At 43.7% G+C, this 20,892-nt stretch overlaps 1 protein-coding gene across 2 annotated transcripts in view; it reads right to left on the minus strand.

The window, feature by feature from the left end:
• CORO1C (coronin 1C) overlaps nt 1–20,892 on the minus strand; it is a 78,206-nt gene that overhangs the window by 33,739 nt on the left and 23,575 nt on the right. The window contains exon 2 of one of the 2 annotated variants that reach the window (XM_043557815.1): nt 15,478–15,677. The exons of the other annotated variant lie outside the window; for it this stretch is intronic. Within the exon in view, the coding sequence (XP_043413750.1) occupies nt 15,478–15,672 (195 nt within the window). The 5' untranslated portion in view covers nt 15,673–15,677. The remainder of the gene's footprint in view (nt 1–15,477; nt 15,678–20,892) is intronic. 2 annotated transcript variants of the gene reach the window in all.

The following is a 20,892-nucleotide window of genomic DNA, read 5'->3' on the forward strand; positions in this document are numbered from 1 at the left end:
TACCTCATAGTGCATGTTCAGAGTACAATGCAATTCAATTAAAAATTAATAGAAAAAATATGAACCAAAAATCCCTAAGGCATCTGAAAATTTTTTAAATTTACTAAATAATTCACATAGAAAGTCATAATGACCAATAGAAATGTTAAAACTGATCAATAAATACATGACGTTTCATAACTTGTGGGAGAGGGCTAAAACAGATCTTAACGGTAAATCAATTAGCTTTAAATGCACATATACAGAAAGTCTGAAAATTAAGGAGCTGATAATAAGCACATGAAAAGGTTGCCGTATTTTATAGAGCACACCCAAAGAATGTAAAATTATGAAAAGAAATTAACAAGAAAGAAAATAAATAATAAGCCACATCAACACAATAGAATAGATTAAGAACGAAGAGAAAGCACGAATACCAGGAATTTAACAAGGGACATAACTTACAAATATGGTGTAAATTCACATAATATGAAAATACTAGGAATAACATCTGATAATAAATTTTAAAACACCAAATGAAAGAGGCAATCTCCTAGAAAAAAAACATATCAAAAAACTGTCAATAAATAAAAAACCTGAATAGACCAATAGCCATACAAGACCAGTAACAAAAGTCCACATACTACCTACCTCCCCATGAATCTAATCACGTAATACCAAAGGCCACTAGGCCCACGTGGTTTTACAGGAGAGCTTTACCAAACACTCAAGGAAGAGATCGGCTCAGACAAAACTTCCCAGAGAACAGAAAAGAGGAGTACCGCTCAACCCCTCACTTAAGGACTGTACCACCCTGATAACAAAGGACAGTATGACAAAGAGAAACTGAAGCCTACGTGACAAACACTGTTGCAAACTCTCCTCAAGAACAACAAAAAAACATAAGCAGAGTGCAGACAACTTGCAGACAGAGACAATACATATGCAACATCCATATCCAACAAAGTCAACAAACAACCTAACAGAATGATGGCAAACGACAGGAGCACAGGAGCACTGAATTCACGAAGAAGTAAACTTGAAAAGCCCATACAGATGTATGAAAAGATACTTGGTCTCACTCAGTGAACTAGAAATTAAGATGCTATGGTAACATCTTATACCTATTAAAACTGGCAACAATTTAGAAGCCTAATTACAAGTGTTGGCAAGGATGTCAGGAAAGAGGAATTCCAAACAACCGTTCACCGAAGGCTCCTGCTCTGATTCTTTTTGAGAGCAATCTGGAAACAGGTAGAGGTGAAGCTGCCCACCCCTGAGCAATACCATTTGAGGTGGTCTGTGGGAAAGAAAGGTTCCCGTATTTGCACAGAAAGGATTTTAACCGCAGCATCACTGGGAATGGTGAAAAAAGCAGAAGCAATTTAACTGTCCTTGGTATGGAAATAAATACCACTTACACAAAAGTTTAACACACACAAAAATCAGTCTATGTACAGATACATACACATGTAGCAAAAGTACACAAATAGAATACATACCAACTTTGAGGAAATGATTACCTCTGGTGAAGGAGAAGAGGAAAAAAGGGGAATGGTATTTTAGTTACATCTGTTATGCTTTATTGTTTTTTAAAAAACGGGAGGTAGGAAACAAACATGGTAAAATATTAACATCTGTTTAATCTTGTGGGTGAGTACATGAGTGTCCTAGTATTTTGTTTCCTATCTTAAAAAATAATTTAAAAAAGAAAAAAACTTTACTCCCAAGGGAAAAAAAGTTTTTGTATCTGAATTGTTTTATCTTTGCATTCTTAGGCTCTGCCCAGCAAACCACGTCTGGCATCTTTGATGGCAAAGTACACTTACTAAACTCTGAACTTCCAAGGACATCAAATAATTTTTTCTAATACAAGTTGTTCTTAATTATACTGTGAAACGTACTAAATGACTTTTTTTTTAGGTTAAAATTACACAATCGTGGCTGAAAGATACCGTTCAGTCAAGTCAGACATTTGAGGATAGTAAGTAGTAAGCCTCTCTTCCACTCTCAGCTCGGTGCTGACAAGTCCAGAGCATCAAAGTATTAAAGAGCCGAATGTTTTCACAGGAACTTGAATCCCAGTGGAAGGGCAACTGCCCTCCTTCCCATCAAAGCCAAATAAGAAGAAAACCTGCGAACCCTTTCAGAATGCTTATGCTACATGGTAGGAACCGTACGAAGACCTTTGTATCTTCATTCTCACCAAGCTGCTTCGTGATATAGCATCTTTACTGTCCTCATTTTCTAAATAAAGAAATGGAGCGAAGCAGCACAGACCTAAAGCATCAGTGACGATCCATCCGTACTAGATTTCCATAGGGCAGGAAAATTCCCACTAGGCCATGGGTTGTGAAAAAGGCACAACAGTAATGTTAAAACTATTGGCAGCTGGTCATCAGAAATAGAGCTCATAAAAATGATATCCTGCCACCAGCTGTCTCCTCTGGTTGTAAACATCATCACAAAGCCTTACAACAAATAAAAACAGGGAAAGTGGCATCATATTGCAGCAGAACAAAAAGGCCATCGACTACATGTCTGATAAAGGAACAAAAAAGGAAGAAAGTGTGAGAAGAACTGGCATCTTAATGGCACACTTGGGGCACCTGGATGGCTCAGTTGGTGCAGTGTCCAACTCTTGATTTCGGCTCAGGTCATGATCTCAGGGGCTCAGCTTGAGCCCCACTTTGACTACTTGCTGGGCATGGAGCCTGCGCTCTCTTTCTAAAAAGAAAAAAAAAATTGAAAAAATTTTGAAAAAAATAAATGTGCCCTAATCGTTTTACATACAGGATGTATGTAAATCAACCAAGGGTCAGCGATCACGATTTCAAGGGCTTACACTTGAGTATCTTCTTACCCATAATAAAATCAATTAAGAGAAAAGCACAACATATTTTACCCTATGAGTATATGTTATTACAAGGGCAGAGCGGGGCACTTATAGACTGCTGAGAGCTCGGTACAAGGAAACTGAGAGAAACCATACAACAGTGGCCGTATACGGTAAAGATGTGGACGCACCGTTCTGAGAAACATTTTGCACTAGCATTTAATGAGAATGTATTTCTCATTCCTACCCATGACGCGTCCTCATTCGTCATCCGGTCAACGAACCGAGGCATCCATGTCTAATTGCTGGCGTGTGGGGGGCCATTCAAAAGAGACACCCACTGTAAGTCAGGCTGGCAACATGGCTCACCTGAGCTTCTAAGCAGCAAATGTAAATAAATGCAGAGGCTGGAAAGAAGAGTTACAAGAATTTAATGCCAGCCCCCCCCCCCTATTTTTTAACTAAATGGTGGTTTATTTTAAGAACTACCTATCAATTTTCCAAGGCTCCTATAGAGAGTAATTTCATTTACTAACAAATCAGGTCACTGTCTCATTAAGGATGTGTCACACCTCAGCTGCATCATCTAGAATATTCCCACTTTTCTAGCATGGAATTGAAAGTTTAGCTGAGAACAGTCTGTCACTCTTTAGACTCCCTGCTTTAAATAATGTGTACAAATTCATTGATTACTTACTAGTCCCAGCCACTTGCCATGAGAGAACTCTATGTACACCTCTCTAGCTAAAACTCCAAGTGGTGGGAATTGCCAGCAAGTCAACTCAAGGGGCAAAAAATGACCCAGGTTACCAAAGGCTCTGGCCCCGAGCCTCGTTCACACACTTGGGGAATACTAGTGGACTAGGTCAGGGCACCGAGTTATGCACTATCATTATCTGAAAGATCCTTTGGCCTGCCCGGGGCCCAGCAACATGAGCCCCAGGGAAAATTCAGCCTCCAAAGTGCGTGTACAGCTGGCACAAGGCAGAGGTGTGACAGCACAATTTCCATGTGGCTGGCCCGAGCTGAGGCTGATGGCTTTGACATGTTCCAGCCACCAATCCGCATCGTGGCAGAAAACCACCTAGACACCAGCATTATCATTTACTCTGGGTTTGGGGAAAGTTCTCAAAAATTTCAAAGCAGCCACAAAACTCAAAAGAGCTCCTGGAAAACTGATGCTTCAACTAAACCCAAAGTTAGGCAACACTTTCCTCCAACAGGCATGTTTGGAGAGGGGAAAGTGATATCAAAATTTAAGCACCAGTAAATGTATTCTCTAACTGCTCTAAGAAGGAACACTTGTAATTTTAAATAACTTTGCAAACACATTCCTCCTGAGGTATACAAAATGCAGTGTAACTCTTATGACATGATAGTCCCGGTTGTTCAAGACATTTCCCATCCATTTCAATGGGAAACCGTAACTGTCCCACCTACATCTACCAGTGCACCTTACTTCTCACACCTCATGTCAAAAAGGAACCCCTACTGGGGCACTTGGGTGCCTCGGGTCAGTTATGAATCCAACGATTTCAGCTCAGGTTATGATCTCACAGTTTGTGGGACTGAGCCGTGCATGTTGGGCTCTGCACTGACAGCACGGAGCCTGCTTGGGGTTTCTCTCTCTCGCTCTGCCCCTCTCTCTCAAAAGAAATACATAAAAACTTTAAAACATACACACACAAAGGAATCCATACTTAAGAAGTGAACTCATCCTACATGCTGAGGGCAGTACTGGGCAACCAAAACGCTCTAAATATCTACGGATAAATATGTACAGTAGTCCTCTTGCATATTTGTTCCTATAAAGGAGCTCCACTCTGGGATGTGTCTTTAAAGGAGCTAATGGTGGCTCAGTCCGTGAAGTGTACGACTTTGGCTCAGGTCATGATCTCACAGTTCATGAGTTTGAGCCCCACGTAGGGCTCCGTGCTGACAGCGCAGAGACTGCTTCAGATCTTCTGTCTCTCTCTGTCCGTCCCTTCCCCGCTCTCTCTCTAGTTCATAAATAATAAATAAATAAATAAATAAATAAATAAATAAATAAATAAATAAAAGAAGCTAATGGTATATCTCAGATGAACCAGCAGACATTTTCACCCTCCCAAACTCCAAAGTCAACAGTAGGAAGCTGCCAACATGACCTCTGCATTCTATAAAAGATCATTCAGAATGACTGTTTCTTGATGTAACAACGACCCCTCACATGATAACCATTTTCAATCCACACATTAGCTTGCTCGCTCTGGGAGCATCTAATGGATGGCTCTTTCAAAATGTTACCATTCGGTACAGCTACCCAGCACTTTGCCCAGCAGGCTCATTCTCATGATAACACAGGTTTCCAAAAAGTTAATAAACTCCCACGGTGTTAAAAAGTGACACGTTGGGGCGCCTGGGTGGCTCAGTCGGTTAGGCGACTGACTTCGGCTCAGGTCATGATCTCGCGGTCTGTGAGTTCGAGCCCCGCGTCGGGCTCTGTGCTGACAGCTTAGAGCCTGGAGCCTGTTTCAGATTCTGTGTCTCCCTCTCTCTCTCTGACCCTCCCCTGTTCATGCTCTGTCTCTATCTCAAAAATAAATAAACGTTAAAAAAATTTAAAAAAAGTGACACGTTAATTTTATCAGTCAAATCAAGCATTCCCCCATAAGACGCTCCTTCTGCATACGACGTCTTTCCAGCTGACGTCCTGGCATTCAGCGACGCGGACACCCACACTGTTCCAGGGTGCTGGCTTCTGAGAACAGTCCACACCATCCCTCTTGGCTGGTCCGGCACGGCAGCTTCCCAGCGCCTTTCCAGCTTCGGACCTACGGTCATCTTATCCAGCCGCTTCATGACCCATCATTATAATCTGTGCTTATTATCCAGACGGGCTATTCTACCCTCGGATGTAAGGGTCTAACACAACCTCTACCCTATCCTGAATCAAGGAACAAGAGACAAAGATTTTGCAAACTGTCTGTCCCTACTTTATCTTCACCTAAGTTTTTATTTTAGGAAAAAATGTTAATCAAAATCACTTTATATGCCCAAAGTTCAATAACTTTGTCATTCCGTCCATACATTTAAGGATCTTTTTTGTAAGGCACTGACAATAACTCCTTGCTGGCCTTGGAGGGACACACTGAGAACTCCCCAACTCCGTAAGGAGGACGGGAAGTCAAGCAAATGCTCAGAAGCTAAGGAAAAGTTTTCCGTCAGGCAGAAGGGCTCCACACACACCGTGTGGAGTTCAAAGGAGTCCAAAGGATGTCTATTAAAGTGGGCTTTCTGGTTTTTCAACTACCTTTCTCTGGTATCAGTATTCTTTACGTAGATACACGCTCTGCTGAAATCTCTTCAGGCCCTGCTGCTTCACACGAAGATAGCTGGGGAGAGGCACAGGTGATGAGACAGGGACTTCCACGGCAGACTGGAAAGCCTGAGGCACACGATATCTGACTTGTGGACAAGCTGGTCACCAAGAGGGATAGCTCCTGACCCAGGAGTAGTACATTCGGAGGAGGTTTTACTTTAAGAGAACCAAAAACACCAACCTTGAGGGTAAGCGGAGGTGCCCTGGAATAAAACACACAGATTGGGTTACCCAGTCCTGGAAAGTAAGCCAGACACTCGAGCTGCCAGGGAGAGGCAGGGCGCTTCTGCAGAGGCCTCACCTGCCTGTGAGCGAAAAACAACAGTCTTCACGGGTACGAGAGAAAATGCCAAACAGATGATTTTGGTTATCACGGGCCCTCTTTAAAACCTGGGTCTAATACTGCATAGACCATTTTAAAAGTCCTCATTAAGAATCTGAGGGAAGTTACTGTAAAACTATTGATTTCATTATCAGAAAGCAAAAACAGTGGAAGTGAACGTCTCCTTACTCAACTGCACCCAAATATGTAATCGGGAATAGACACTGTATTTCCTAACAAAAAATCTGTAAAGTGAAAACTTCATCACTACAGACACATAATTCCAAACACTTCTGGTCTGAGAACAAACAAAAAACTAGGAACCCCAGATGAGATGGAATCTAGTCAAAATAAAATTCAGCTTGAAAGCAGAAGCTGAAAAGCAAAATAACTATTGATATAACTGCAAATCGAGGAAATTAAACCATTCAGTATCAAACCAGAAAGCAGAGTAATCGCTTGCTTGTACTAAGCAAATGACACTGGAGGGGTCTCCCCCAGGACCCTCTGAGGGGTCTCCCCCAGGACCCTCTGTGAATGACGAGGCGTTCCAGAGCTACCACCCCTTTCGATCCCAGCTCTGCACGGGTTTACATACAAGCTTCAGAATAAAAATCCACCCTCCCTGAAGAAAGTAGGGATGAAAACCAGAAAAATAGTGTAAGTTGTTTTTGGGGTTTTTTTTTAAGGTAAATGCCTTGGGTTCCATGGCAGAGGCAGTTCACACCTTGTAGCAGTTATAAACACGCAGGACAGGAGGACAGACCCAATTCAGCAGACTGTATCATTTACTCATGACTTACAAAGCTCAGCCAGAAAAGAAACCCAAGTCACCGTTCCTCTAAGAGAGCCAACACGTGCTCCATCACTCACCCCTCCCAGCTCAGCCTCCCCTGGACTCAACTCAGGTCCCACCCCTAACGAGCACAGATATTCAACTCGGCAGCAGGAAATTTGCTGCACATGGTTATAAGGAGGCTTCTGGACAAATCAGGACTGCAGATGTTTGTCCACTAAACCCTGGGTCTATTTCAGAGTAATCTGAGTTCAGAAACCTTTTCTTTGCCGCTTCCCCAGACTTAGGTTATAACGTTTGGACACCGAGGGCTTCTGCAGGCAGCACTGGCCCGTGTGCTCAGCTCAGATTCACGCTCCAAAAAACCAGCAAAGAGTTAAATGTTCTTTACACTTGACTCAGTGGCTTCCCTTCACCACACACTCCCAGATCCCACCATTCTGTGAGCCACCAAGCAGCCAATCAAAGCAAAGGAAGGAAATTATCCTGGCCGGCTGACAGCCCCAGAGCTCTGATGGCCATATATGGTAAAAACCACTGTCAGAGCCCTGTCAGGCCTGCGGGCCGGCTGCTGTGGACAGATCAGTGAACTGCAGCGGCAGGAGAAGCCGGCCAAGGAAACGTACAAAGGACGGGCTGCCTGCTCATCTCCAGGGGAGGAGGATGGGGAGGGGAGGGGAGGGGGGAAGCTGTCATCTGCCAGGGCACACTCTGAGTCACAGCCACTCACTGTAATCAAAAATAGCCCCGGGGTACATTGTGAGGTTCCTTCTGCCAGGATTCTGTGCTCCGTTGTTAACTGGGGGTGAGCAGTGTATCCCCCCGCCATGAGCCCCTATAGCAAGACTGTGGCAAACAGTCACTGGGAGAAAATGAAAGGGCCCTTCTGTGGCACTTCATGTGGTAATGAGGCCGTACAGTGCTCGTGTGGCTGGCGGCTCGTGACATAATTTGGAAGTCATTGTTCTGCACCTGGTGCCCTTCCCCTGCATCCTCCTCCCCCCACCCCTGCCTCCGAGCCTTTCAAGGCCCATACAATCGACAGTTTTAAGGTGCTCAGGGCATCAGACAGCGTCTATTTCAGGAGGCGTGAATGGGCATCCCATGACACATCAGGATACTAGCACTGAATAAAATTATTCCCTGCCCGTGACACTAAAGCTACCATGTGCCAAATGTCCACATCTGTACAAAGGGCTACTGGCGTCGCTACCCTTGTCCAAAACGGATCACTGTTATTTGTGGGAATGGAAATTGCCTGTCAGCCGTGTACAGTAAGGGGGAGACGCAGCCAATGCAAATCCAGCAGGTGCTGGCAGTGACTGGGGGTCATGGAGAAAAGCACCATCAGGAGACTGGCGTCCCTTTGGAACTAGCCCGTGAAAGAAGGCACTTATCAGCACGGTGCCTGGCGCTTAAAGGACACCCTCAGTAATGTGAAGTGCTGCGAGATCTCCTCGCTGTGGCCGTGTCCTCGAGGCACGGTACAGACCCAGTATTTTCCAAACCCTAAGACAATTCTCTGAACTGACAGAACCAAAGCCCTGACGAGCAAGCGTTTTGTTATTAAGCCTTCTAACCCCAGAGAAAGAATGCAAAGGATTAAGTATCAATTAGACCACAGTTTCTATATCAAAACAAAAACAAAAACAAAAAAATCTTTCGCACTCAGTGGGGGAAAACGTTCATCAAAAATATACACGATATACATGTACCAATCAAATAAAGACTCAGAGACCCAGGTTCTAATCCACGAAAGACCCCACAGCTCTGGGCAATCACTCAATCTGAGTTTTGATTTCTGCAACTGCAGAACACAGGGATGAAAGCCACCCTAACCAGTGCAAAAACTAAGACACCGTGTATGAAGGGGACCCTCCAAGCACATTCTGATGTCACACCCGAGTCTCATTTTTATGAATATGACACGACGTCACTGCCTTCTCCTGAGGAAGAAACAGGAACGATGCTGTGTTGATCCAGTTATGACAATCCTAAAATGGAGAACGGTGCTGCTTATTTTCTGGTTCTTGTCCATATGATGATTAAGGAAAACACCAATTTTGCACTATTTACACTGGAAGTGACAAAGAGAATGAAAGAATTGGTGTTTCTGCCAAAAAGCTACCTGTCACCTCCTCTTAATCCCTCTGATGGAACATCCCATTTCACCAGTTTCACCAAACACCCACCTCCACTCCCCAAGATCCAGGAATCTGAGGGAGAATGTGGCTCCCACCTCATTCTCTGTCCTTCTGGGAACAGAGCACCTCTTCAAACTCATCAGTTTAGCGAATTGGCTGGGCTCCTCTTCTGTTTCATCCCTGGCTCCTACACACAGGAGAAACCTGAATTCCAGTAGAACCTTCTCTGTGATGTCTTCCTTGATTTAGGAGCCTCAGCTGGAACTCATCTCTCATCACTGTGTCAGACAACTTTACGTGCACACAAAGCTCCCCACTGGAGAGATCAAGGTCAACCATTACCAAAGCTTTTTAAGAGCAAGAGCCCAGCAAAGGTCCTGGCGTTGAGCAGGTACTCAAATGTCTAAGGACTGAGTATGAATAGGTGGACAAATAAATATGATTTTTTTAAGGTACTGCTTTAAAGAGACTCTTAAAAACTGAAAACAAACTGAGGGTTGATGGGGCTGGGAGGGAGGGGAGGGTGGGTGATGGGTATTGAGGAGGGCACCTGTTGGGATGAGCACTGGGTGTTGTATGGAAACCAATTTGACAATAAATTTCATATGTAAAAAAAAAATAATAAAATAAACATTTTAAAAAAATAAATAAAAAGAGCCTTTAAAAAAGCAAAAAAAAAAAAAAAGGCACTGCTTTAGACTTCACTCAAGCTTAAAGAACAATGAACTCTTCATATATGTTCTGATAATATTACTGGTAATACTTTTAGAAATAACCTTTACCTGTAATAAGTTCATTGTAAAATATTTTGAAAAAATACAGGTAATTATAAAGTAAAAAATAAAAATCACCTTCAGTCCCACCATCAATGTTAACATTCCTGACTCTTCCCCAAAACCAATAACATAATTTGAAGTTACACACAGGACAGTGACTATGACGTTCCAACACATTTTTTTGGGTTATATGATAATATCGTGGAACACAGGATAACCAAATTTGCCATATAATTTTCTCTTGACACTGTACAGAATCCCTCAATTATTCATTTAAGATTTATTTAAGAATGTTATATACCTGAATCTATCTATGTATCTACATAAATATGTGGAAAGAGTGCCTAAAACTACCAAAAGGCCTTTTAGGTCGCTACTAGTAACTCATTTATTCACACATTGTGTGACCTAACATTATGAGTCAAGTGCTCCGCTATATTTGAAGAATACATGTATTAGTTATCAACCACTGCTTAGTAAGTTACCCTGAAACCTAGCTATTTAAAACAGTCAACATTTATTCTCTCATAGTTTGAGGGTTAGGAGGCCCAAAGCACCTTATCTGAGTGGTTCTGGTTCAGAGTTCTCATGAGTCAGTATGTCAGTCAGGGCTGCACGATCCACTTCCAAGACCACTCACTCACATGGTTGGTCAGCTGGTGTGGACTACGGGTAGGAGGTCCCATGACCCCTCCAGAGAACTGTTTAAGTGTCCTCGAAACATGGTGCTTCCCAAAGGGACAAAGTGGAAGCCAGTAAGTTTTCATGACCTAGTCTCAGAAGTCACATGCCATCAATTCTACCATATCCCAGTGGTTACACGTTCAGCCCTATTTACTGCGGGGGGGGGGGGGGGGGGGGTGGAGTTGGTGGGGGGCCACAGAACACCACGAATACGAGGGCAGAATGACTGGAGGACATCCTGTAGGTCCACCACAATGGATTAAGGCCAGATTCTGGAGAACCTCTACCAAGGGCTACTGTACAAACAGCCATCCAGTTTGCATCCTCCATCCACGTGACTGTCAAAGAGATCAAGAGGCTGTAATTATAATCATCCTCCCCTTATCTGTGAGGTGGCTAAGAAAATAATTCTAGTACAATGTGACAGTACAGGCTGTGGTACTAGTGGCACAGACAAGCAGCTAAGGGAACCCAGAGGAGACCTTCCCCTGACTCTGAGTCAGAGAGAACACTTGAGTTGCATACTAGACAGTGAGAAGAGGTACTTAGGATACTGACCGAAATGAATCAAGATTTCTTCCTCAATCGTTATGAAAGAAAAACACTCTAAAGCAACCCTTGTCAACCCAGGCTCTGTGAGAAAATTAAGTCCTGATGCTCTAAGGCAACACGTGTATGTGACGAATTAATTTCTCTCGTATGCATCTAGAAGGCATAGCATGTCCCATCCTTGAGAGAACCAAGAAAATATTTACTGAAATTATTTTCTGTTGGACTGAATTCTTTCACACAACCCTAGTTGATAAAGACTACAAAAGGAGTTGAAAAGATAGCTCAGAGACATAAAGCAATGTCGCAAATATCCCCACACACAGTTCCTACAACAAATGGGAGAAACATCACTGTGTGTAAGAAGGTACCGCACAGCTATTCCAGAGAACCAGGAGAGGAGACAGTGACCCAAAAGGTTAACAGAGGCCTGGCCCCACACCCAGCCCACCATGGCCCAGAGCTCAACTTCCTCAGAGGCAATTACCAGAAGGATGAAATTAGCCACCACCCCAAAAACCCCAAGTCGGAAGGGTCCAGGGAGGAAGGGAGAAAGCAATTAGGGGAGATAGGAGCCCTCCAATTTGCATCCTCCACTTAAGTGAACGTTAAGAGATCAAGAGCATATTAGTCTAACAGCTCCCCCCCCCCCCACCCTTGTTTTAAGTCAGGATTTAGATTCACTGTGATCTGAAGTTTCAGTGTGTAGGTGCACGCACACACACGTACCGTCCCACAAACACCGGTGTTTTGAGCCACCACAGCTCACGACAGGGATGGGAATGCCCCATCCCGCATCACCAGTGTGGCTGCCCCACAACAGCAGAGGCTTGTTCATGCCCACGTGATACAGCACACGGGGAGCTGAAACCTGTATGCTCTTGATACAAGGCAGCTTGTGTAACCGAGCGGGGGGGGGGGGGGGGGGGGGGGGGGCATCCCTACGGTCAAAACCACAAAGCCAACTTCTGTTCTGCAAGACTGCTATTATTCATCCTCTGAAAGACCAAATCCTAAGAAAATGTATTAAGCCACACCTTGCAAGTCATGACAGCACGGCATGCCACAGCTTGAGAGGAACATTACAAAAGAGATCCTGAACCATGCGTGCTAATCGAAATCACTCCACCTCAGGGCTGAGTACTTTCTGTAGTCCTCTAGCAGTGACCTCCTACGATCCCACTCTCCCTAATACAACCTTCTTAACAAAAACCTCAGAAACCATACACTTAAAATAAATCTACATTCATTCTTAAGTTTGCCTCTTGCTATGTATGTGTTTTACTGTCTTTGTCTCCGCTACTCTTTCCATTTTAAGTCCCGCAAGACAGAGATCAGGATTTTCCCAGAATCTAACCACAAGCCTCACGAAGTAGCAATAATAAGCCCTATTTACTGCTGACACTAACCGGCTTTGAAGAGAAATTCATGGAAGGCCGTGTTTTTTAACAGGAGCCTTCCTGAAAGAGTCACAATACATCTGAAGATCGATACGTGCATATTCAATATTAACATGCACAGAAAGCCCCAAAGCATCACCAAAACCAACCTGCCTATCTATAGTCAGAAAGAAGGGGAGGGATGGACATTACTAGAAGTCTCTGAGATGGTCATTAAAAACCATGCCCGTCTCCTACAGTTCACGTTTAGAGTGATTCCAGACTATCAGCACGCACTGGAGCCCAGCACACACCCAGAGCATCGCTGCCTGCAATCTTGATTTCGGGTATCATTTCGTATTATATGTGAGAATTTGGTTTTTCTTTGCTTTAAACAAAAGCACCTCGTTACAAAACTATCTCAAAGTTGTCAAGACACTGAAACTGCAGGAAGGACAGTGACATATCCGTGTCCCAGTATAAGTCTGCGGTAGAGCCGGGACTGAACCACCCGGCTCCCCAGTTCCCAGACCCGCGCTCTCCCTCTATGCCACAGCGACTCTAAGGGCTAAATACAGACACTTTAGGGCACAAAAATCCCACATGGTACATGTGAACCCATCGATTACAAAAGTCAGTAACTCCCAAGTACTGACCTCATTTCCAATGGCCAGGCTGTCACCTCCTCCAAAACAAATTAATCTTTGAGGAGCAGAGCCACCCAGACCATATATTTGTCTGGGAAAAAGACCCTTGAGGCTCCTCCAAAAACTAACACTTCTTCCAAACACGGTAACTTATTCTATCTTAATTCCTACAAAACTGGGAAAGGAACAAAATACCAATGCAAGTGAAAACCAAATCCTAAGATCTAGTTAGCTTAGGAACCACAGGCAGGTCTCCCTTAAGTGGTATTAATGAAGCTCAAAGTTTCCCATGGTTTGTACAAGTAAAGGTGGATTCACAGAGCCTTTTGTGGGTGAACTTGAAGAGAACTGTCTCAACTCGGACAAAGATTAGCCATTCAAAAGCTATTTCGGGCTTCTCAATTAGCTTCTTCCATTTCTTTGAAGGAAAAAAACCAACCCAAACGTATCCCTCAGTCTATAAAAGGGGGAATAAAAACGCAAACTCCCAAACAGATGGCGGTGGTCTGGTACTGCTGGATCTCGGCTGACAAGCTGAGGTGTCCTCTCATCTGGCCACTGTCAAACCCGCCACACGCGACTGACCGTAAATTCAAACTCCCACTCTAGAATCGGGTAAGCAGTTATAATACTGTAATGTATTATTTGCCACAAAACAGCCATTTTCTCCACAGAAAGAAAAGTATTCAAGTAGAAAATTAAATTTCAACTTAATGAAAAGATTCTCCTTTAAAATATAATCACCAGCTCTGCCAATAAGGAAGGTACATTTGGAAAACACTTAACAAATTTGTTTCCAAAACGCATCCCTCTCCTATTTCTGTAGTGAGATGGTCCCATTGTGGACTATCGCATCAATCGGGCCACTGAAGTAAAAATCAGGTGTTAAAATGAGTCAGTTATGAGCATCTGAGAGAAAATAAAGTACAGGAGAATTGGAAATTTTCCCAGTGAGAGTTTTCCCAATGAAAAAACACCAAAATGTAATGGGAAATGATACTTTGACAGCAATTCACTTTAACCACTTTCAGAATCACACGGTCCATTATGAGATGTACCCCTAATAGGCATGGCTGAGAGTCAGGGGGACCCAATGTTCTCAGCAGAGTGGAAACAGCTGTAACGTGACCCAACACCTGCGTCCTCACCAGTACTGAGCCCTTATCACTGGAGCTCAGGACTCATCAAACTTATTTTCCTCCTAGAAGCCAACTACAAAATGACGCTTTGCAAGCTCTCTCTCTCTCTCTCTCTCTCTCTCAGCATCCCCTCCCTCCTTATCTGCAATGCTGTGATTTCCTGTTAAAGTAGTACTGAGTTTCATCTATAATATTCAAGAACAGTCAGAAATTCCCAAATCTCCTACCTCCTCCCCATATGGGAGAAGGCTCTCTGGAAGGAGAAAGTCAGGAGACCGGGAAGTGGGGTAAGGTTGAAGGTCACACGTAACAGCTTTCAGTAAAGACCCTTTATTTCTACCACTTATTTGCACTGCTTAGATTCTATGCTAAAACTCAGTCTTGTCCAGACTTGAAACCTGCACTGTTTGGGGACATTTTCTTAAGCTCTCATTCCACTTATCATTCAAAACACCAAAAAGTCTCAAAACTGATCACTCACTACACCGGAGGAGGAGGAAGATTAACTTACAAATTTCTGCTCCTCTTAAAAACTGCACTTTTGAGAAAAACTCCCGTGAGAAGAGGATTATTAACAAAATCATAAAATGCCCGTGCCTGCCCATGCTCACAGCATCATTATAATCTCTTATCCACAGCAGCCACACCCAGAACAGAGTTCACCATTCTGTTTAATGATTCTCTGTTAGAAAAAACTGATGGGATCAGTAAAGTGTGTGGAACTGAGTGTCAATTACATCGGAGCCTAATGGTCTCCGCAAGCACACAAGTCTTAGTGAACTATCAATCCCCAAAGTCAATCTATGACAGAATAAATCGAGATTACCAGAGGTTGTCTCAGAGAATGGAAAGTCAGATTACTTACCTTGTGCAGAGGGAGCACAAGGAACGCCCCGCCCCCACTCGCTTCTATGATTATGGCAACAAATCGGGGATTGACAGCGCAAAAGGAACTATCCCAGGTCACTCGAGAAACCCGGATGTCATCGTAACACTGGTCATTTTTCACCGCTTGTCCAAATACATGCCGAAACTTGCTCTGTCGTACCACTCGCCTCATTGTGTCTGTAGAAGAGCAAAAATTATGTTAAAATCATGCACCTACCTGAAAGTTTTATTTTTACAAACGAGAAACTCAGAGAAAAAAAAAAAGTGAACGAAAGAAAGGAAGAAAGAAATCAGAATGATACGGCATTTTGTCTGCTCTCCTAAAAAGTAGCCAAATGGCAAATACGAATTTCCTTCAGCAGCACATACCCAGAGAAAACTGCAAAATGCGTCAGGGAAAGAACTACAAAGAAATGAAAAATCCCTAATTCAAGATCCAGAAACAGCTCATCAGTTTTAATTTCAGGACAAAGGTCAAGGCAAAGAACGAAGGAAAATTAGCCTTTCAGGGTTGGGTGGGAATTGAAAGATAATTCACTCCAACCCTCCCCATTTATAGAAAAGGAAACTCCAGAGTGAAGTTACGTGGTGAATTTGAAGCTAAAGAAAAACCTCCAAAAGTTATGATGCTGTGGCTTTTTCCTCAGTCTGCCAACGTAATTTTTCAGATTTTGAGCATTTTCCCCAGACATCAGCACTCCGCCGAGAGCCGTGCCTGCTTACGAGTGTTTCCACAAGACCAGCTATGTGTGGTGGCAAATTCAAGAGACGTAAGCAACCATCCTGGTCTTCAAGAGCCTTCCAATGTAGGAATAATAATCAGAGCAACTTACAACAGAACTCCTGGTGCCAAGTGCCAACGGGACTGTGACTAACACAGCAGACGGGTCAAAAGCCAGGTCTTAGAAAAGAGAAGCAAAGATTTAAATATAAAGTAGTGTAATGAAAGTGCTATTTAGGATGGCAGTAGCATATCAGACGAGGAGAAGCTACAGGCAGTAAACCAGGCCTGAGAAAGATCTGAGACGATCATGGCAGTAGGAGTCAGAGGAAAAGAATAATTCAGGGAGGGGAAACGAAACCAGGTTGGGTTTGCACGTCATTTCACCACAGCCATTTCACCACAGCCATTTCCCAAGTAACCGGGCGACCTGGGAAAGGGGAAGTGACACTGAGCTGGTGTTTCTGGGCTTCCTCAAGGGTCGCTTCGGACTCCAAATTCCATCAGGTGTCCCAGAGACATGTGCACTGAAAGCTGCTTTATCACCAGGCCTCACCTGATCAAAGTTTCCTAGACTGCACCCAATATAATTTTCCTGTCTTGCTAATGCAAGACATTCTGTTCCTATTGGCTAGGATAGAAGGAGCCCGGAGAAAACATAAGAGGAAATGGAACATGGTCAAACCTGACAAGTCAGCTGAAAACCAGTACTCCTGACTGCTATGCACAGAGGAAGGTTAACACCTGTCCACTCGTGCCAAATGGGACACATGGTGGGCTGTTGCTAATTCCTTCCCTCTGACGACTCCCTTCCTCATGGCTCTGGGCCCACTGCTAAATGCAGAGGGAGATCATTTATATTTGCCAGAGACTCCTTCTACCCTTCCAAGGCATGTGCAAAAGTGGACTCTTTCCAAGCCTAGGGCATGTGGCTGGGCTGAGGCAACAAACGCTTGGCAGGCAGCTGAGCACCCGTGTTCCTCAGCCCAGCTGTTGCCAGACCTTTCCAGCTGACGACCAGGACCATATATTTAGAGTATTTGGTAGAGGAGATGGCAACTTATTCGCTTCCACTTGGCCAGAGTCTGTCATTTGTGAAACAGTATGAGTAGTTCTCAAGCATGAATAGATAAGACAGCTTCTATGAGGTGGTGAAAACCACAAGAAAATCACATCCATACAAAAGTCAAGGTACAGCCAGCTGGTCTCATGATCCACTTCCCTATACAACCATCTGTATAAGTTGCCAAAAGCTGGAATCTTCCCCACTATCTTCCAGCAAGTGTTTCGAAAGTAAGTTTACAGAAAAGAAAGGACTGTACCGTTACCATATGTCAAAGAGGTATCGTTCATATACATCTAAAGTTTTTACAAATTCAGAACATGAAAACCCCAACAGAAAAATTTACAAAGGACATGAAGAGGTAATTTACAAAAGAAATACAAATTGCATTTATCTCCACTCCTTCCTGAAATCCTAATAAAATGCTGTAAAGGAATAAAAGTAGGTGTAAACACCAAAGGCAAGAAAAAGGACACTGGAAAGCCTACAAAAAAGCAAACGTGGAGGCACCTGGCTGGCTCATTCGGTGGAGCGTGCGACTCTTGATCTCAGGGTTGTGAAAATTCGAGCCCCGTGGTGGGTATAGAGATTACTTAAAAAAAATAAATCTTAGGGCGCCTGGGGGGCTCAGTCGGTTAAGCGTCCGACTTTGGCTCAGGTCATGATCTTGTGATCTGTGAGTTCGAGCCCCGCGTCGGGCTCTGTGCTGACAGCTCAGAGCCTGGAGCCTGCTTCATATTCTGTCTCCTTCTCTCTCTGCCCCTCCCCCGCTTGTGCTCTCTTTCTGCCAGAAAAATAAATAAACGTTAAAAATTATTTTTTTAAAGTTCATTTATTTATTTTGAGAGAGAGAGCATGTGTATGGGGGGAAGAGCAGAGAGAGAGAGGGAGAGAGAGAATCCCAAGCAGGCTCTACAATGTCAGCACAGAGCCTGACACAGCGCTCAGTCCCATGAACCATGAGACCATGACCTGAGCTGAAATCAGCAGTCAGACACTTAACCCACTGAGCCACCTAGGAGCCCCTTAAAAAAAATAAAATAACTTAAAAAAAAAAATGTGACAGTGAAATCTAGGAAGACAGAAAGCTATCATGCATGTGTAATGGACTTAAGCATGAATGTTCTCTACTCAGCTGAGTGCCTCAGCGGGAGAATCTCACCAAAACGATGCCCACCAAGGCCCACTGTGAAAATGCAGAGCACTCAGAAGAAAACTTGTACGCCTCTAAAGATAGGGATGTGGGATACGGCTGCGGAAAAAGTTGACTGAAAGTCTAAAATTAAGAGCAGCTGGACACCCTCCTCCAGCGCTGCACTACCAGGGGACTGCCCCACACCAGCCTCGGCAGAAGCCAGGCTGCGGGCCCTGGACACGACAACGCCCAGCACAGGTGTGAGCACAGGTGTGAGCGGTACGACCGACAACCTGGTTCTGTGGAGTGGAGCCTCCAGCCCTTGTTCCGGGGACTCCCAGGCCCAGACGCCACCCACTCTGCTCTGCAGGAGACCAAATCTAACCTCCCTCCGTGAGTTCCACCACTCAACCAGCCCCGCCACCCACACAAGGCATCAGGTCAGCTTTTTGTGCCTCCTTTGAAATGTGAATGGACGTCTGAGGCCTTCCTCAAGGCCTTTAACTTAGAGAGACCCGTTTTTCGTCTTTACTCAAATAGGCTAGATACCATCTAATCTCACTAACAATATGAATATTATATAAGCACGTAAAGTGCTTTGGATGTCCTCGTTGGAAAATATTATGCGACTCTGCTGGGTGACTGACATACTAAAATACCCTTAAAAGTCATTTCTGTATTACACGCAGTGACAACTTATTTTCATCCTAACCACGTGAAGTCAGAACGGAGCAGAGCGCTGGCTACATAGCAGAGCAGTGAGAAAAGACCGCGCTTCACGGCACCGTGCTGACTGAGCCCCGCACGTTCAAGTGGAACTTGAAGGGTAGTGTGCACCCGTTCAGATCCAAGGTCGGATCTGATCTGGGCTCAGCTGTCCACATGTGGCACAGCTGCTTTTGCTGCACACAACAGAGGAAAGCAATTACGACGGCAGGCCCCAGAGTCAGACAGCCTTGTGAGTGAGAAGCACAGCTGTACCATTTACTTTCTGGCCCAGGTTCAGTAGGGCAAGTCACTGAATCTCCTCAGGTGTCAGATTCTCTATGTGAAAGTGGGTATGAGATACATAAAACTGAAGTTATTACTAAATGAGCACTTGGTGCTGGGATTGTAGCAGAAGATTAACACGTTAAAGCACCTCGTGTGGTTAGAGACGCCTAACTAATTACGCAATAAATGTCAGCTATTGTTATCATCCTAGAACTTGACATAAAGTAATTTGGATTAAGATCCCAGTTTTCCCACTTCCTAGCAAATTACTTAATTTGCCTTTCTGAGCTTCAGCTTCCTCTTCTATACAACGAAGAACTGGTACTTGTAAGAGTTCAAAACAACATCTGACAAACCCAGGTCCAGATAGATGATTTCACCGCCAAAGCCTATCAAACATCTAAAGAATTAACACAATTCTTCACAAATTCTTCCAAATAACAGAAGAGGAGGAAACACTTCCAAACTAATTTTAAGAGGCCGGTATTACTCTAATACCAAAATCAAAGACATCACAAGATGTCTTATGAATAGAGACACAAAAATCCTCACCAAAATCAAAGACATCACCAATATGTCTTATGAATAGAGACACAAAAATCCTCACCAAAATACTAGCAGACCAAATCTAGCAACCTATAAAAAGGATTATACACCATGACCAAGTGGGACTTGTCCCAGGAGTGCAAAGTCAGGTCAACATTTGAAAATCAATTAGGGTAACATATATCAATCGAGTAAAAACAAAACTTGTACAATCATCTCACACAGATAAAGTACTTGACAAAATCCAACACTTTCATGATAAAAACACTCAAGAAACTAGGCATACAAGGAAACTTCCTCAAACTGATTAAAACAAAACAGAAACCCCACAGCTAGCACAATCCTCAATGATGAAAGAGGCTTTCTCTCTTGATCTCCAAGATCGAGAAGCAGATAAGGATGTCTGCTCTTGCCATTTTTATTCAGCAATGTGCTGCAGGTTCTAGCCCGGGCAATTAGACAAGAAAAAGAAAGAAAAGGCATTCAAACTGAAAAGGAAGAAGTCAAACTATCTCTGAACATAGATGACATGATCTTACAACCCTAAGAAATCCACTAAAAAACTATGAGAATTAATAAGTTCAGCAAGGTTGCAGGATAAGAGATCAATACACAAAAATCAATTGTATTTCTATATAACTCTTTTTTTTTTAACGTTTATTTATTTTTGAGACAGAGAGAGACAGACAGAGCATGAACAGGGGAGGGTCAGAGGGAGACACAGAATCTGAAACAGGCTCCAGGCTCTGAGCTTGTCAGCACAGAGCCCGACGCGGGGCTCGAACTCACGGACGGCGAGATCATGACTTGAGCCGAAGTTGGCCGCTTAACCGACTGAGCCACCCAGGCGCCCCTATATAACTCTTGATAAACCATCTGAAAATGCAATTAAGAACACAATTCCATTCACAGTAGTATTAAAAGAATACAAAAC

Source organism: Prionailurus bengalensis, chromosome D3 (genome assembly GCF_016509475.1).
Source record: "Prionailurus bengalensis isolate Pbe53 chromosome D3, Fcat_Pben_1.1_paternal_pri, whole genome shotgun sequence".
Taxonomy (NCBI): Eukaryota; Metazoa; Chordata; class Mammalia; order Carnivora; family Felidae; genus Prionailurus; species Prionailurus bengalensis.